Source organism: Dermacentor andersoni, chromosome 4, assembly GCF_023375885.2.
Source record: "Dermacentor andersoni chromosome 4, qqDerAnde1_hic_scaffold, whole genome shotgun sequence".
Classification (NCBI taxonomy): domain Eukaryota; kingdom Metazoa; phylum Arthropoda; class Arachnida; order Ixodida; family Ixodidae; genus Dermacentor; species Dermacentor andersoni.
Window position 1 is genome coordinate 199,480,618 of NC_092817.1, and position 19,551 is coordinate 199,500,168.

General features: G+C 42.4%; 1 protein-coding gene across 2 annotated transcripts in view; it reads right to left on the minus strand.

The window, feature by feature from the left end:
* Positions 1-346: 346 nt before the first annotated feature.
* Tsp5D (Tetraspanin 5D) overlaps positions 347-19,551 on the minus strand; it is a 137,887-nt gene continuing 118,682 nt past the window's right edge. Inside the window, exons 8-9 of one of the 2 annotated variants that reach the window (XM_055074826.2) lie at positions 11,726-11,810; positions 347-10,464 (exon numbers count right to left, since the gene is read on the minus strand). In XM_055074826.2, coding sequence (XP_054930801.1) covers positions 11,783-11,810 — 28 coding nt within the window. In that variant the 3' untranslated portion in view covers positions 347-10,464; positions 11,726-11,782. Of the gene's footprint in view, positions 10,465-11,348; positions 11,518-11,725; positions 11,811-19,551 lie in introns of those variants that run through there. The other variant, XM_055074827.2, reaches the window with a different exon arrangement.

Sequence of the window (19,551 nt, forward strand, 5' to 3'; positions counted from 1 at the left end):
GACAAGCAATCGAGAGCTTTACAAGAGAAGGCATCACCAGATAATCCATATAATATATGGCTTCCTCGCATGTCAAGACAGACTGGTCGGGGGTGGTTATATTGTGATTTCACAGTGCAGAAGACTCAGAGACTAGGGTTGTCTGCCTCTTGCTTATCCACACGTTGTACTCACTGTGAAAGTACATTCTTTTTCGTATGTTGCCCTGCAAGTCCTGCTGACCATCACTCTGCCCAAATGAACCAGGCACCATCAAATATCTTCGTTAAAGAAATCTAGAAATCGCCGATACAAATATTTGACGAATTTCAATAAGTCATAAAAGCAACACAAGAAAGCAACGAGAGACAGGCATCTACAGACAGTATTTATTTAGCCCTTGCCATTTCCTAGAATACAGCCTGACATTCTATATATATATATATATATATATATATATATATATATATATATATATATATATATATATATATATATATACATACATGTATAGCGAACACATGCACAGTTAGTGACAATTTCATTTTCTATCCCACTTCAACAACTATATAGATATGCATTTATGTTTATATATATATATATATATATATATATATATATAGATGTATATATCTATTATATTCATATAAAGGAGAGAGACAGCAATTTGTACTTGACAACTTTGCACGGGGTATTCACCATTGGGATATGCCTGCAATTGCTCATAAGATTTGAAAGCACATATGTACGCACATGAGACATGGTATTCCTGTGCCCCTGCCATAATAATAGAAAAAAATCTTATATGCTAATGTGCAATCCAGTACCACACTCTTCCAGTGCCATCTATTTCCAACACATTGTACTTTTGATTTACACCAAAACCTAATAAAACATAAAGATACGTCTCAGGAACATGTGCCCTCCGTCGTCTGTCTTTCTGCATAGCCTGATAATTGTTGGAAGTGACACATGCAAAATATATAAAGAAAAAGCGTCCTAGACTCATACTCGCATATGCATGCTTTTAACAATATTCCGACACCTTTTCAGGGCGGTATCAAAAATACGACGTTTCTCCTCCTCGTAAATGGTCTTTCAAAGATTCACAAAGCTCTGTCACCTATTTGCCCACAGCAAGATGCTCCAAAAGCATAAAAAGGCAGAACATATCATAACCCACGCACACATAAAAATAAACTCAAACTCTGTCGCAGTTAGTTTTGGAATGTTCTATTCAATTCAGAACAACATCAGGTATGAAAAAGGAGGTCTTCAATGAGTTAACAGAAAAGGGAGACAGGGTATTGTGTGATCCCTCTGCCAATGGCCACGAGGGATTTATACGCAGTGGGAGAAAGTAACTGCAAAGATACTAAACTTGTAACACATCAATCACATTTCACTATTATTTTCTCAGTGCACTCCTTACTGCATGTGAATGAGTTTTCTCACATAGGCTTTAACAGAGGAGAAAGCGCACTCAAAGTGCAATTTGAGCTTAACGTGGGTACTAGGCTTGTACTCAATGCATAGTAAAACACACAAAGTACTCTACCAACATTCACCGCTAAGACAAGGTCAACATGTGAATGACACACTTTGTGCAAAGCATATTAAAAACGTGCAAGTGGTCCAGAAAAGTGTATACACTTTGAATTGTTTTCTATCAGTCAAAGAAACTCCACAACTTGAACAAGGAGATGTACAAGACGTCGTTGTGTGTATTACTGCTACTACTACTATTACTACCACCTATCTAGCTCGAGTTCTGTGCACAGCAGATGAGACTTACATGGCCAGATGAAAGCGCAGTTGACAAACCATTAAGGTTACTAGTGGACACAATGTCACAAGGAAGAAAACACTGGCTCGGCCACGTACGATGTACAGTGTGGTCCACTCTTAAAGGAAACACCTGTATTAGCATTGTGGCATCGATTACCAATGACACAGGGCACAAAAGTCTGCAGACCAAATTTTTTGTACATGGAAGCCTGCTTTACACATCACAATCTTTTTCCATACAGTACAGAAAAACTGCTGCAATTATACTGCCTTTATTCTCAGTTTGGAGTTTCCTTTAAAAGTTTAGCATACTGTGCACTCAACACTAATGTGTAGCAGTGACTGTCTGCAGCCCTGTCCCACACATGACAGCAAATGTCAAGTGAGAACACAGAGCACACTTCCATTTTCATCTTGCAAAGCAAGAGTGACAGCATTCGGTAAGGAAATGCAGCCAGCCCCTGTGGTTTCAAGTGCCAGGTAGCTCACTGTAGCTTCAGGCATGTGTACGAGTAGCTGGTACTCCGTGCGGTACTGAGCATCTAGAAAATTAAGAATGCACATGCAGAGATGAAGCATAGCCTGCTATGCCAGATGAAACACCTGTGCTATGGCAAGGTGAGCTTCTAGACTTGCCTTCCTGATACCACGCACTACATGTCTAAAGGAAAATCTGCACAGACAGCCATAAATGCCTTCCTAGAGAATGTAGCAGGTTGGAAAGCAACTGAAAAATTGGGAATGACATATTAAGTGGCACCCATTGAGTGGTAGAGCCACAGAAATTTTGCCATGCCACGATGCAAGTATGCGCTGGCAGGGTAGCAGACAACTTGTCAGAATTCATCTCTGCATCTGTGCATTACGATTCTCAGTGCACTCATGCCGGGCCCTCTAAATGTTACCCAGTTATAGACTAACATGTTCCCACTAAAAGCACATGCTCCGACACGCATGGCAGCATATTGATGAATGACCAATTTAAGACACCATGGGTAACAAACATGTGCAAACGTGCCACGGAAGCATGGTGTTGGCAGTTTGACCGCACAGGTGTAATGAGCGTAGTAAGCATACTGAAACTTTTGAAGCCAGTCAACGTGAATTTCATATTGTTTCCTCAAAACAAGGCAACAAGTGAAAGAAGAAATCTGACAATGTGCTGCCTCTGGCATAAATTCTACCACGCAGTCACAAGTGACTCAGGCACTGACAGGTGAGCAATTTTCTCACACTGACAAAAACTCATCTGGCATATGATTAAATTATAATTCCAGAGTGGTGAAGTGCAACATGAAGTTCAAACTATCAACACTTTCAAACACTGTCACATAGACGAACAGTCCTGCACTTCTCGCCACACTCACAAACAGGCAGTGAGCAAAGGAAGGTAATTTAGGCATTGGCATGCACTTCAATTGAATCATCAATCTAGCATAATCCACAAAGTATTGACAAGAAAGGGAGTTCCTATTTAAGAAAAAGCACTTGTTTGCTTCTTTTTCCACAGCAGAACACTAAAACAATGCAAATAACTTCATATTATTCCTTAGGTTAGAAGAAAATTGCTGCCGCAGTGAATACATTTGAGCGTAGAAAAATTTGAAGGAAAGTCTTGGGCTTAATGGGGGTGTCCACCCTTGTTTGAAGCCAATAGTATATGCTCACCTTCACTCAAGTTATACTGAGCAGTGTTATTCCAGAATAAGACTGCCAGGTACACATGACTGTGTCAGTTAAATCGCAGGCTTATTTGGACTCAAATTTCACACAGAGATTGCATTTTACACACCAATGCCAAGTTGCACTGCATAGTTTGTGTTCTGTTCTTGCACATTTGATATAACTATGCCGTGCGACTTGGCAACCATGTTCAATAACCAACTGGCCTACAGACAACCGTTTATTGCATTTTAGGGTGCATGACATTTAACATCACGTTTGGGTGAAATAATCATCTGTTTCATCCATAGCAAAGCAGAAATGCACATGTTATCTGCAGTGATGCAGAACAAGTGTCAATTTCACTGCAACAAACTGGAAACGTCTGTCACTGCTAAAACAAAACATAGTACATGTAGTGTTCTGCCAATACAGTGAGGAATGACACCACTGTTTTGTTCACCTAAATTCAAAGTTGTTGTTGGTTTGTCATCAATGCAGATGACTGCTACCTGGTTCTTACGAATAAAACAAGGTCACTATTGCACCCGAACATTGTGCTGAATTGTGCGCAATGTGAAATGCCAAGTCTGGGCGAAATTTGAGTGTGAACGAGCTGTTGACCTGGCCAGAAGGTTCATGTATACGATTTGCTATAATTTAGGCAACATTTCGTACAGAAGCAGGAAAATTGCAGCTCCAGCAGTGCTGGGATTGTGTTCACTACGGAAGTGGCTTGTCTTCACAGTAGGAGCATGGTGACACTTGGCCGTCACATCAGCAGCAAGTAGTCGAGAAAGTAGACAAGGAATCACGGGGATCAGGAAAAAAAAAAGAAAATGTAGCAAAGGCAACTCTTGGCAGTGACAAAACGGCCAGACACAAACCATTGTTCTGGCATCACCGGAACTGAGCTTAGGTTTACCTGTTCAACTGCGTATGTCGCGGCGGAAGTTGAAGACAGCAGAAAAAAGGCAGCTGCAGAGACAAAGTGGGATGATGCGCATTCAAGACGCCTGTTCCCAGACTTGAAATCTTGGGGAAGTCCTACATGACTGACAAACATGACTGGATGCACCAGTCGAGAGGCCGCAGTGGTGTGCGGGTCTGACATGCACCAAAACACTAATTTCTTCCGTGCTGCATCTTCTCGCTCGGGGCACAACATGTCAGTTGCATAACAAGCGAAAAAGCACGATGCACAGTAAGCTTTCTGTGCTGACATGACTTGCAACATACACTAGCTGCATTACACGTGTGACAAAAATAAAAGGCAGAAACATATAAGAAAGTCCAATGACTGCAGCAAAATCAGCCATGTGCGTTTGACAGCTGTGTTGTGCAGAAAAGAAAACGTGTGCACATACACACAATACAAATATGCAGAATTTGCAGCCACAACAAGAGAGAAAGGTGTTGCAATAGTTTTACGTGTAAATGTTCCACTCTGCAGCACATTACCACACTGGGCATAAGAGGGGATGCACACCTAGAGACGGCAATCAGAAAAAGAAAGCAGTGAATCATCGGTACCTTAACATGGCCTTGTAGTTTAGGCAGACACCATGAACAGCTGACATTCAAAAGTACACGCACATTACATCAAATACAACTGTAATGTCATGGACCTCAAACACTCAAGGCTAAAGAGACCTCACAAGAAAAATTTGAAAAAACTAATGGCAAAAAAAGGGCCTGTCTTCCCAAGACCCACAGTGAAGTAGTCTAATCTGGCATCACTGTACCATTGAAACCTAGCACACGGAAGGCATCAAAGTAAGGACAGAATTTCCGAGGCACATTCATACATAAAGACACCCCAATGAAGAAGGTGTGGCAAGCTGACCTCGTTATGGAGGGATTCCTGTCCAAACTTAGTGGAAATCATACAACACTTTACCACACTCCCCCCTCCCCCCCTCCAAAAAAAAAAGAAATAAAGAAAAAGAGCTCGACCAGAAAATAGAGCTGTGTACATGTCACAAGAAAAAAATGACAATGTAACAAGGCAAGATATGCACACCACAAACCCCCAGCATCACATCACTTCAAAGTGCCAGAAAGCTTACAAGCATTTCCTTCGTTTGAGCCACTTTCATTGGACAGACAAAATACAACACAGCAGTAGGCCTGGATTCCACTGCAGGAACCATACGTCTCACTATGGTTTGCATGCAATAAAAAATAATAAATATAGATATGCATCCATGTACGGCAGTACGTGTCCCCATAAATAAAAGGACAAGACATCAGTGTGCTCATTCAACAGTAAATATAGTGTTGCTATATGTCTTTCACGTTGAGGCACTGGTCACAGTGACTGAATGGGATAGTGTCCACAAATAACATAGATACTTCTAGCTAGTCACAAGACACTGTGCGCTGTAATCAGTTTTGTCGGTTATTACTATGCCAGCATAGTAAAATACATCAAGATGCGAGGTACGAGTGGTTCCTACTATGCCCAACTTTAGCACTGCTGAAAAAAGTAATGGCAGATGCCACTTTTTCACAATGCTAGTCAAGCGTTACATGAAGGGTATTCTCACAGAACTATCAGCAGCAAGGCCAAAATTATGCCTTTCTTGATAGCAGCTTCCCCTGGAAGAAAGAGGGCCTGGTCCTGCATGTTAGTTCCAAAAGAAGTGCCCATTTACGTCATTTGCGTTTTTTATATACTGTTCATTCGTGCTGCACAAAGTTGCAAGCCAGGCTTGACACCAACACACTTGTTGCCTAATGTGTTGCCAAAAACAATTCCCTTCACCGCTCACTTAATTCCAAGTCCATACGCAACAGTATAACTGTGGGTATGAAACCTGTTGCAAATTGCACACGAGATTGTGGCACAGGAAATGGATACAAAATGTACGATCTTACCACACGGATACAGGTATTCATTTCACTTTGTAGGAACTTGCTGACAACGGCACTCTCTCGCTGTGCATTTTGCTGCAAGTTATACAGACACTTAAAATGTGCAGCTGTAGCGCAGCATATTAGACTGCAACATTTGTACATTTATACAGACTTGTACATTTGTGCCCAGCCAACAGACCTACAAATGAGACAGTCAGATGGGTGACCATAGCTGTCTTCACTACGACCACTGTCTAAGTAGTGGCTACCCCTACGGCCTCTCAGACAAAAGAAAAAGAAAACCTTGTGAGGCTCTAGGCATTTAAGTCCTAGGCTACTCACCACTTAACAGGAAGCTGAAGGGCCCCATGAAATCGTTACAGTTATTTGTACAGGCAGTGATCACTCTACATTGGGAAAAGTATACCAATCTTGCAAAGGCTGACATTTTAAGCTGGTTCGAATCAGATGCCTTTTCTAGTGTTTTAGAAGCAGGAATGCCAATATCAGTGTCCCCACAATGGCAGTGTGGTGTGCGAGCTAATCAGAGCCAAGTTTTCCAAAGCACTGCCCCTACTGGAGTAACTGCGGTGCTACTTGCCCGTCCGCGTGGGCTTGTCTGGGGCAGTGTAAGTGCAGACAAAGAAAGCGCTCAAGAGTGCAAGTATGTAGCTGAAATGAGAGAACACATTTCACTATCTGCAAACAAAGCTATTCAAGGTATTGAGCCGCTTTAACGATTTATTAGACCCCCTTCAGCTTACTGGTTAAGGGCCACAGCATTGACCAACGACAGCTGGGTGTTCAAGACAGGAAGTGAGGCACAAGAGCAGTTCCAGTGACAGGAACCACGTTGGCGTTGCATGCGTGTGTTACTGGTATTTTTCTTGTCTTTTGTGCACAAATGGAATGTTTCTAACCCCTTGTTTGTACAAGACTAGCGTGGACATTTTTGTGAGAGAAATTCTCCTGCTCACCTGATAAAAAACATTAAAGAACAAAGAGCTAAGCGCGAGAAAATGCCTCGCGGCACAGCAAAACGTTGCGCAAGAATCTGAAGCAAAACATGGCGAGGCTGCAAATGAAAAACATGGAATGTGTAAAAGCTGCAAACGCATGCGCCTAGTTGAAAAATGCGGCACTTGATAATGTTGTTCCCTTCGTACAAAGTGTAGGTGCAAAAAGGGAGCGAAAAAAATAAGGTTCCACGTAAAAAAGCACAGTGTTACTTGGTCAATCTAAAAAAAATAATAAAGAAAGAAAGATCATAGACTTGTACCCCTTGTGTAGATTGCAAGCAGGTTGCACTGCTTTCATGTAGCTGTGAAGCAATACCAAAGGTCGCTAAAGACACTCATTAATAACACAAAAGAGGCTCCCAGTCAAACAGTTCAACACTTGCTAAACTTATTTGCATCATTTTCAAACATAACACAGTGGTACTGTCACCCTGGTCGATAAAAAGAAAGAAAAAAAATATTGTAAAAGATACCTCAACCACGAGACAAGAACACTTTTCATCTTCCACAGGCACTGTTGATGGTACCACATGAGACGACCTTGCAGCAACACACAGAATGAAACAATGGCATGGTAGACCATAAGCAAATGGCAAAGAAGTCTAGACTATGCTGTGCAAGATTTTCCCACGAATTTAAAAGCAACCCATAATACTGACCACAATTACCCTCAACTTATGCTCTCTCGTGATCCTCCAACTACCGTATACACTCGTGTAATTGCAACCCTTACACAGGGGCGGGCCATTTCAGTTCAATTTTTACGGCTGCATATAATCCACATGATTCCTGCGTAGCGAAAGGGCAAACACTGTTGTTGTCATAATGCATTACTTGTTCATGCATGCACATCATGCCCTGGGTACCTATCTAGTACTCGCTCACTGTCACTGTCACCGCTGCTGAGGCTCGGTTCGGTAGCACGTATCGAGAATACGGTGGTCCTCCATGCCATTTACAGCATTAGATATGTCTGCGAGTTTTTAAGATTTTTACAACACTGTCTGAAGGCACCACAGTCGATCGACTGTGGTGCCTTCAGACACTTAAAATTAAAGGTGACAAGCAACAACTAAGCCTTTTTGTTTACCCTTTTTATTTTTCCCCAGATGTTATGCTGCCAAGCTGAGGATGCGGTTCTTACACGAGAGTGGCCCTTACTTTGAGTGTATACAGTATTGTTACATTACTTGCTAAGCGAGGTTTGTCCCAATAAATGTTATACAAATGAAGCATTTCGTCTCAACTTCAACATTAGAGCTTGCCTTGTCCATTACTGCCTCCAAAGCCTGTAGTGAATTTACCACACAGAAGCTACTGCTTTATGTGAAACATGCTCTTTGACAGGAAATGCCAACAGTCCCCTTAATCATTGATCTACGAGTTGCAAAACCTTGCAGTCATCCTATACAATCAAATCTCGATATAACGAACGCGAATATAAATCATTATTAGATATAACAAAAAAAACCCCAAAAAGTACATTGCTCACACTACTCACAGCCTTGCTGTACTGTTCCAGGAATTCCTCAACTAGTACGCTACCTGTTGTAACACATCAGTGACTGCGACAGCTGATGAATACGTCGCAGTTGATGACGTCATGCTGTTACCATAACTGACAATTGACGAAGTCTTCAAAGCCTTCAAGGGCTTTGAAGACTTCGTTTGAAGTTAAGGAAGTGAATGTCAACAAAGGCAACAGTGAGGAACAGACTGTAAACAAAGAATTTCAAAGGCAATGAAGGCAATAGCTTCATTCGACAATCTGCAGTTTTACTTGGCGTCGTTCCTGCATTTTGCTGTGAAGAATGCTGTGTGCCTCAGTGCAGTGATGTTGGCTGCAGTCGCACATTCTGCCAGACGAATTGTGCAAAAAAGTAGCAACATATTTCACTAAGTCCCTCTTGAATTAATGTTGAATGAAGGTTTTCTCATGTTAAATGTATCTAGACTGCTCTGTTGTGAGCAGTACAGTGCGTAATCATTACAACGAAGTGACCTGTAAACGAAGAATTTTGGTAGTCCCAAGCACTTCATTATAAAGGCATTTGGCTGTATATATTTATAATGAATATGAAATATAATAAAGGTATTTTTGAGTCATATGCGGCTTCAACACATCTCCACAGTAAACATTCGTTAACACGAGGTTTGACTGCATAGCCCCCAAAAAATCAAACAAAGAACTCGCACAGAGAGAGAGGGGTGGTAATTCTCTCAATGCATTCAAAAACCAAAATAAGACAACCACATCCAACAAATGCCCACACGAAAAAAAAAAAAAAAAGGAAAGGTGGTTTCTGACCAAGTCCTTAGCATAAAGATGGTGCATAATGCACAGTCAGAATGGTACAATGCAAGCAGAGTGACACAGGCACTATTCACACTTTGAGGGCATGACACAACAGCACTAGATATGCCTACGTGCCTTGTTTTCCTGCAGTACCCACCGACCACCAATACAATATATTGAGTGCTTGTTTACAAAATACACTATACTGGTCAACTTGCACGGCTGACATTAACTTGTGCCCAGCAAAGCTTCACACTGACAGCATTTGCAGTCCAATCTGCAGTCCAACAGCAAAGCAGTCCAAACTGTCTCGCTGACAGGCGTACACGATGGAAAAAAAAACAATATAACTAGAAGAATGACAGAAGTAAAGCCTTCTGACACGGTCAAGCAGCTACCTCCGAGCTGACGCAAACATAGTTATCTTGCCAAGTATAAATGTGGTACCAAGTCCCTTAACTCCTACCCTAAAAGCAAAAGTCGCAGGCAGCCCTGTGATGGATGCACATGAAATGTCTTCAATTAATATGCGCACAGAGTCATCACAGTGGGCAATGAGTGCACATCGTCGACAGAAGGCCGGCACCACGCCAGAGCGATATCTGTACCGCCCGGGGAAATGGACCACTGAAACCTGAATAGATAAAAGTTTTTCTACAAAGTCAGAGTGCTGCAGCATGATGGGCACACAGCCATCAGATCACCTTCCTCCGTGACAGTAGTCAGCACTGGTCACTGCTGTCTGCTCACGACTATGACACTTCTTTGCTTGAACAGACGATGCCGACTGCTGACCAGCGATGGGATCACCGTACCTGCATTCTTATTTTCACTCAACACAAACATAATGGCTTGAAACACCTGCAAGAGGAGGTAGAAACCATGTTCGAGCACATGAACAGACCAACAGTTCAAAACAGAACAAATGCAGTGGAAGATGCATGTGAGTACCAGAGAAAAGCTGTATCATGGTAAGGCTAAGTCCGCTTTGTGAATAGACCCAGACTCAGCAGCCTTGGATCACTGACAACTTCAAGCAGATTCACCAAAATACACTCCTTCATATACCCGGTCACCATACAACCGAACGAATATTTACACATGCAATGCCTAGGACTTCAATTATGTATGTTGTTTGTTGTACAGTATGGACCCTCTTTAAAGGAAACAAGTACTTACTCTGCCATTGATTATCACTGAAAGCTGACCTAAAGGACCCATAGACAGATTTATGTATATATGTACAGTGTTCAGGGACTGAAAGGCGATAATTGGCCCGCATGATGACCGGCACTTCGTGCGCTGTTGGTGAGTGCTGGGTGACAGCTGTGGGGCCAAATGTAGTCACAATGCATCGCAAAGCCCTGCACCGCTTTCATTGTATATCATAATGCTTGCCATCCCTAGCACCCACTGGATGCACAAGAAGTGCTGACTGCCATGCGGGGAAATATCTCGTTCGAAACGCTGAGCATGGCACACCTCGCTAATCCTATTAGCTACTTCCTCCTGATAAATGTAAGAACATATTCCACTTATGTTTCTGTTATTACTGGTTAAGTGTTTTTTTAACTGTACAGCACATTATACGTCGTTTGGTAATACATAAATTTTTATATTTTTGATAGCATTTGCAACATAGAATCCAAATAGTGTTAGCAAGAAGTGCAACGAGGTTATCTTGCATAACACATTGTAACAAAGAACACGTACGACGGACAAGGTGCATCCACAAATCTTGCAACCACAAAGTAGAAAGCAGTTTTAATAACCAGGTTTCAAGGCTACGCCTAGCCAGTTTCCCTTCACTCTTGAAGCGCCTTGTCCGTCGTACATGTTCCTCTTTTAGTCCGCGTCTTCGTAGCACTCTTTTCTTCAAGTATGCAAAACCAAATTGCCCACATCAAGCTTCTGCTGTAACAAAGATAATTCCCAATTTTTTCCTTTAGTCTTTCTTTCCCAGTTCATCAAAATTATTATGCACAACATTTCAAGAGAATATTTAGGGCCGCTTTTACGCTGCTAGATATGTAAATATAGTAACTCACACAAGATTTCTCTTGCTGTGCATCTCAAACATGCATTTGCATGATGCAGAAAAATGGGGAGAAATTGTGCTTACCATTTTCCTATGGTGTTGCCTCCTCGAGCAATTTTGCAGAGTATGCATGTGGCTGGTTCAGACCATTGCTGCATATTGGATGTATCTGCGAGTCAACAAATATTTGGTTGTTGAAAACACCCAGGCATTTAGCACCATTTCTCTCCTGTCCGCTGACTGACTTCAGGAGGGTTAAATGCTGCTCCAGAAGTTTTTACAGTGACTATTTGCTTTGTTCCGAAAAAAGAAGTAGAAGAAGAAGATGAAGAAAGTCGACTTGAGGGGCACACATTATCAGTGGTGATTCAAACAAGAGACAGGGTTCACAGGGAGGTGGAAGCTCAAAGCGATCAACAGGTGAACGAACGTGAGGAAAGCTCAGACCAGAGCCCAGATTTTGATAAAGGAATGACTTGGCTTCGTCGGGGTAACAACTGCTTTCCCAGGGAGCGTGTATATCATCACATTATATTGATGGTAAGTAACCAGTCAATGCTAAAATTCCAACTCACGAATCTAACTCTTCCTATTGGGCAAGCTAGCACCAAGAAAAACAAGCAACACTAAAAGCACGATAATGGCAAGTACTGTTGTCAGTCGCTGAAATTTGATCTGCAGGTCAAGTACATAGGCTATTTATGCATTTCTCATCATACATTCGGGTAATTGTTGGTGCTCGTGTACGTTCCTGAATGTACACCACTATTGGCATTGCACATGCAATCTTATTAGACAAGATTTTCTTGCTATGGAATTGGCGACGACATTCTGGAAAGTTCCAATACAAGCAGGCACTTCTTACACCAAGCAATAAGTTTAGAACAGTAGTTAGCCAGTGAAAAACGGTTGCTGTAAAAAAATAATGATGTTCATACCATATTTACTTGATTCTAATGCGCCCTCGATTGTAACGCACACCCGTTTTCCACGACCCAAAAAAAAAGAAAGAGTACAATACCGCGCGCGCCTCGTGCTTTGATATAGAAGTACTATTTTCTCTCATTTGGAAAAAACAGATTTATTCCCAATACACTAAAGTTGAGATGAATAAAAACACAAATGGAAGCGGCATACCTTGCCGCCAAGATTTTCACTTCACCGGTACGAGTTGCGTGGGGCAATAGATATCACTCGTCATCGCTATCAGACAACTCCTTATAAATATAAACAGACCAAAGCATTCCATCCTCGGTGCCATCTGTGCCATTTGAAATCCCGCACTTTTTAAAGGCCTTGTTGACGATGGCAGACGGGCTTGTGCACCATGCATTTTTCACCCATCCAGCAGTCCTGCAGTAAGGCACACTTCATTTTGTTGGCAGGCATGAATTCGTGGCAGCCACTGACAAGCCATTCGGTGTAGAGCACCCGAATTGTATCTTTCACTGGCTTGTTCAAACAAACATCGAGCAGCTGGAGCTGCGATGTCATGTCGACGGGTATCAGGACAAGGTCGGTGTTGCATGCAGCCAGCTTGTCCTTGATGCGCTGGTCAAGCTGGCTGAACACGTCGAGCACAAGTATCCCACACAGACACAAACTGCCGCAGGGTCTCTTTCGCCAAACGTTATCAATCCAGTCAGCGACCAAGTCTGTGGTCATCCAACCCTTTTCATCTGCGCGCACAATCATGCCACTCAAAAACATGATGCCTTTTGGGAGCGGCTTCCGTCTGAACATATGACACGGGGACACCTTGTGCCCATCCACAATGCAACAAAGCATTGCGGTGACTAGATTTTTCGGGGCCGGAAGACAAAATGCGCACTTGCTTCGCCCCCTTCTTTTCAATGGTTGTAGTGGCACGCATGTCAAAGTAGAGCGGCGTCTGATTGGCATTTCCAATCTGTCCGTAGTGGTAGCCATTTCTATGGCACAACTTCAAAACGTACCGCTGAAAAGTGTACAATTTCTCTTCAAATTCTTCGGGCAATTTTTGGCATACCCCTGTCCGCCTTCGAAGAGAAATCCCTTTTCTTTTTATAAACTTTGATAGCCAGCATCTGCTCGCTTTGAAGTCACTCCGCATTAGCCCTTTCTGTAGGGCTAACTGCATCGCTCGTACTTTGAGCAGATCGGTCGTCACAGGCCGCTGTACCGCTCGCTGCTCTTGCATGTATTGCGCGAGCAGCTCTTCTATTTCAGCGAAGTGGCCCTGCTTCTGTCCACTGGAACCCTTCCTTGTTGCTTTGCTAGTGAAAATATTCTCCTTCTGTTTGCACCAGTCCCGCATGCAAGTTTCGGGAACTCCGAACGCCCGTGATGCGGCCTGGGGTGCTGTAACATGAAACTGTTCCAAACTTTTCAATTCTAATTCTGCAATCAGCCCTCCGGGATTGGTCAAAAACTTTTTTCGACCACCTACTCTTCACCCGTCTGTCACGCGACATCACGAAAACTGCGATAGCTTCCCATCTGATATGACGTGTACACACTGAAACGCATGAAGTGACCGAACAAATGAAGAATAGTTATTTCTGATTCGACACCTTTTCGCCATTAGCCCTCGACTATTGGTCAAAAGTTCTCGCGCCACACCCACTTCACCTGCCTGTCACGCCACGTCACAAAACTGCAAAAGCTCCCCCATCAAAGTGACATGTACGCGTTAAAGATGCATTAATATGCTGAACAAAACTGAATTTTCTTCTGAATAGCCGCAGGCTGCCCCGTTCCGAAATAAATAAAATATGGTTGCCGCTGATCACTCAGGCACTGGCTACTCGCATCTGCCGGAGAGCATGGGTTTATTTGTGTATAATAAAGCTTTTTGTGTGGCCGTGTAACGTTATCGAGCACTTTCGGCACGTTTATGACCTCGCTCACCGAACTTTTCTTTCCTGAGGATCCTTTTTAGCGGCATTCCTGACCTTCCGTTGCATGTCGCCGCGATTTCTGACCAGCCACCACAAGCTAACTAAGGGAAAGTGGACCAATCGTAGATGCGGGCACCACCCTGTTCATCAGGTTATTGATTTTCAGAGCAGCGGCTCAGCCCCATCGAATCCCTCTCCACTTATGCGTGCTCCACGCCTCTTCTCAGCCAATTAGATAAGACAAGCCGCTTGGTGTAGGCAATGTTATTCGTTTTTTAAGCAAACAAAAGTGACCTCCTATGAACGAGGAGAGCGCTTCATTGGTCTGTTCAGACAACCCCGCGGGTGACCGCCCGATGCTTGAGTCGGCGGTTACGCAAATATGACGTCAGGAGAATGGAATAAAAACATTGGAATAGTTTTACGTTATAGGGCCCCTGATATCCGTCCGTCTCTACGCACATGATAACTTTCCTTTTAAATGCGGCATCATGGTGCACTCGGCGTGTCTTCGCAGTCGGCGCTTCCATGCTGATTGAAGAAACGCAGAAAACTGGAAGACAGGCACTAGACTAGGTTACACCAGCGCCTGGTTACCTGTACAACATGGAGGTATACGCATGGAGGAAGATACAGCAGCTAGGCTAGAAGCGCGTACGAGGCAGCGCTTTTTCGAATACCGAACGTGGATTTAGGGTCGTACTCAATTCTAACGCGCATGCAATTTTTTTACCCATTTTTCGGAAGAAAAGGTGCCCATTAGATTCGAGTAAATACGGTATATCACTACACACGTTTTCATCGGTTGAGGAGGAAAGAACGGGCAGTGAGCTTTTCCTCCTCTCAGGCTTGTGTGAGCCGGGGGCAACATGGTTTGAATGCGTTGCCAGACGCCTGCTGCAGGACAATGTGGAGATGTTTTAACTAGTTCTACATGAAATTTATGTGATCTCAATTCATATGAGGTCATCGAAGGACCACTGTATAAACCTTTGGTGCAGCAGTAACTATACAGTGTGTGGAAATTTCTCTTGGCTGTGCAAACATGCGACGTGTATCATCAGCAGCAGTATGTGTTGTGAACTATATTGAGTGTATGGGGTTCACTTGATGAAGAGAACAAGTGTCTTTAAATTGCCAGCATGAATTGGAAAATATTCTCACTATGTGATCGCTTGGCATGGGAACTAATGCATAAGAGTGCTCGTGTACGGCCAACGCAATGCAATGCGGAGACACCTATGCACCACTCGTTACAAAACATTTGTGTCAGACACCGACATTGTTCTCACGCATGTCTAAATTAGCCTCCCATATGAGACTGATGGCTTGCTCAACACAGCGATCACTGCGGCTGGTAAACCAGCATGATGCATATAAGTGGTGTGCTCTGCCTTTCTGCCCTGTAATACATAACATCAAAGGGGGATTGTATAAAAAGAAATCCACAGATATTTGTGAGGATACAATTTCCATAAGACGAGTGTGTTTTGTATAGCTGGACAAACAAGTGTGAAAATTGATTTTTATCCTCTTGTTTCACGAAAAAAAAAAAAATGAAAACCTACTACTTGTTGCTGAACCACAGCTTAGAATTGCAGTAAGACTGCTGCAGTAAGGTCAAATTTTTTCAACAAATCTTCAGAAATACAAAATTTACATCTGAGGCTGGCTATAGACTAAAATTATCATGCTGGGTGCCCTGTCTATCTGAACACCAGCAGAAATTCAGGCCATTCTGACTTAAACCACTTCAGTACATCTCACAGAACCGTTTCCCATGCAGAAGATGCCACATCATACTAAATAGACCGTGCGAGCGTGAAAACAACCTTCAGAAACTGCCACCTAACATATACCTGGCATACAACAAGGAGTTGTATCACTGCCATCACCAGTTGATCTGCATTCACGGAAAAAGTGTCAGCGATTCTCTCACCTTAACTAATATCGTTTTAACTACTGTTGTAATCCCACCCCTTATGTAATACCCCAGTGTGGGGTCTTCAAGCAAATAAAGAAAGAAAGAAGAAAGAGTTCTCGCCCAAACCAGCATGCTGACTGCCCACAGATGGCGCCACTGCCTACAAAATATGGCAAGGTCTATAAGCAGCCTTAAGCGTTTAAATAGAGAAACTTCTAAGAATTCTGCAGCTCACTTTCAGCCTCTCTCACTATCACAACTAACCTTTCCTTTTAGAACAATTTCTGTTGTTTAATCTTCAGCTTACCATTACATACCTGCTTGTGCTACTTGCCCCTAGAGGAGGGGGAGTTATGTAAATAAACACTGCCAAGAAAAGCAGTTATCGATGCCTGACGAAGGTTAGTCACTCCCTTGTCAAACTGTGGGCTCTAGCCTGAGCCTTTCTCTGTTGTGACAGCGTTTCTTTGCATACTCACAGCCACTTTCTTCAATCTGGCTGTGTGGCCTTAAGGCTGTTCTACTAATTAGGAACTCCAATGCAAACAATGCAATATACAGGGTGTTTCTTTTTCAGCCACACGGATTTTTTGAAAAAAGAAAGGGTCAACTGTGTTTCCGCTAAAGAAGACAAGGGAAATGTATGTAGTGGTTATAAGAATACAATGATTAAATGTTGATTATATTTTTCTGTTGAGTCAATCAGTCTGTTTTTCAGCTTTGTTCTTCACTCATTTTGTGTCGTATTTGTATATCATATTTCACGCACAAATACGTTGACCTTGTCTTTCTTTTTAAGTGTTGACACTTTGTTGACCTTTTTGTTTAACCAAGAGGCCAGGTGGGCTAATCCTGAAGATAGTGTAATCTACGATGCAATGCGGTTAACTATAAATTATACCGGCACTAACTATGCCTGTACCAATAATTTGATCACCTTTGCGACTAATTCTTGCTTCGCAAGCACTGTCAAAGCCCATCACAACACTATTGCCTTGTGTAAACCCTGCTTAGTCCAAGAGAACTCGCTCCATTTTCCAAAAGTGTGCCATCATGCAGCTTTGACTCTACACATATATATATACAATGGTGCACCATTTAGAGGGGTATGATGCAATGTGGGTCTTTTTTGTCTTTACTTGCACTAATCACACTTGTATAATTAATTTTACCTGCTCTGCAACTAATTCTCACTTCTTGTCTTATTGAGACTTACATTTTAATACCTCTTGCGACTCATTACAATGCCCTGGAGGAGCGAGAGGACTGTTTTTTTCTGGAAGTGGTTAGAGGATACCCAGATATGCCAAACTCGTGTGAAGTCAGCTAAGAAGAACTCGTCTTCAAAAAAAGGCTATGATGAGCTTAGTGAACATGACATTTTCACAGATATGTTCTTCAGTGATGTAGACATATTTCACCATTAATACCGTATCTACTCACATAATGATCGCACTTTTTTGCCAAAAGATTGCCGCAAATTTAGGGGTGCAATCATTAGGCTAGGGTTAAATTTCATGCGAGAAGAAAATTATTTTCATCCGGCATTTGCTGCCAGATAACGACAGGTCAACAAACAGGCGGCTGCCGCTGTAACAGTGCGGGACACCAAAACAAAAATGGCGGCCAGTGGAGCAAGCTGAACGTGCTGAATGCTATTTTTTTTCTTTTCGTGAGTACATTACACACATTGAAACAGTTTCTTCCGTATCAGTAATGAATAATATCATTCATATCGGCAAGTCTGTGGCAATAACCTAGCCATGTCTACTTTGAAGGGACAGAAACAGAGATGGGCATGCTTAGCTGCCAGTGACATAGAAACACATGGCGGGTATGATGCGGAAACTGCGTCATTTGTCTTCACTCCTAATACGCTAAGGGTGGGTGAATATCTTAGCTGTGTTACAAGTGTCGGCGTATGAATAGGGTAGACTTCTAACGTATCAGTGTAAACGCAGCTACTATCGTTGCCGCTCACAATTTATTGCGCGGCCATGAGTGCAGACGAGAAGTATCGAGAGGTGCCTTTTTTGTTGTTGTTGTTGCTGACCACAACCATTATAAAGCCTACAAATAATGAAGCCAAGGCAAGTTTGGTTATAGCTTCTTTTTTTCATAAAGTGTGGAAAGTGATGAAAGGAATAAAATGGGGCATCTACTTAAGAACCTTTGGTGTGTGCAGACCGCTTGGTATAACTTGAAGAGTCGTTCGCATAGCATTCGACAGCACTCGACAGATGGTAAGCGCGATCATCATTAGCTAGACTTGGCACATGACATATTGCTGCTTCAAGTTCGGGGTGCTATCATTACACAAGAAAGAAAAATTATCAAATTTTCACAAGAAAATTCCGGGGTGCGATCATTACGCGAGTGCAATCATTATGCAAGTAAATACGGTAACTCATCAGAAGACTAATTAACAAGAAATTATACATTAACCTTTTTGTGTGAACCTAGGGGAAGCTTAAATGACAAATCTGGAGGCAGTCACATTTTAATGCATCACCATTTCGTTTATTCTTGAAATTGCCCCTAATTGAAGAAATTCGTCATCTAATCAATGCTCAATTCATACATTGTCAAAAGTGAGTAACACACTTCACAAGCATGTGAGTGCGGGTGTCTATGACAGCCCCAATGTTAACTGTACCTAACAAGTTCGTTTTTAAAATGATATCCCATTCAAGTTCATTGTGAGTTGCCCACATTTGGTCTCGTGGACAAGTTGCACAAAATCACAGTACACAACTCGTCCTTACGTTCATAAAGCTTAGTGACCAAAACTAAAGCTACAGTTGTAAGTAAGGGGTACTAAGGAATATTGTTTGCAACATATAATCTGAGAAAATGTTAGACTTGCAATGCATTTACATTTAATTTTGTAGTCACTTCTAGCTATACAGAATTTTGCCCAAATAAGAAGGACAGGAGTAGACAGCTTTTCTCGCTAAACAAATGGCTTGTTTATGAGCACACTTTGCAAAGCAGTGATATTTCGTAGCGCATATTTTGCAGCAGTGCTATGTTTAAGTGCTGTAGCTGCCTGTTCATTTCAGATTAAATCTGAAGTGTGCGTCATCTGTGGCTATGGCACACAGACA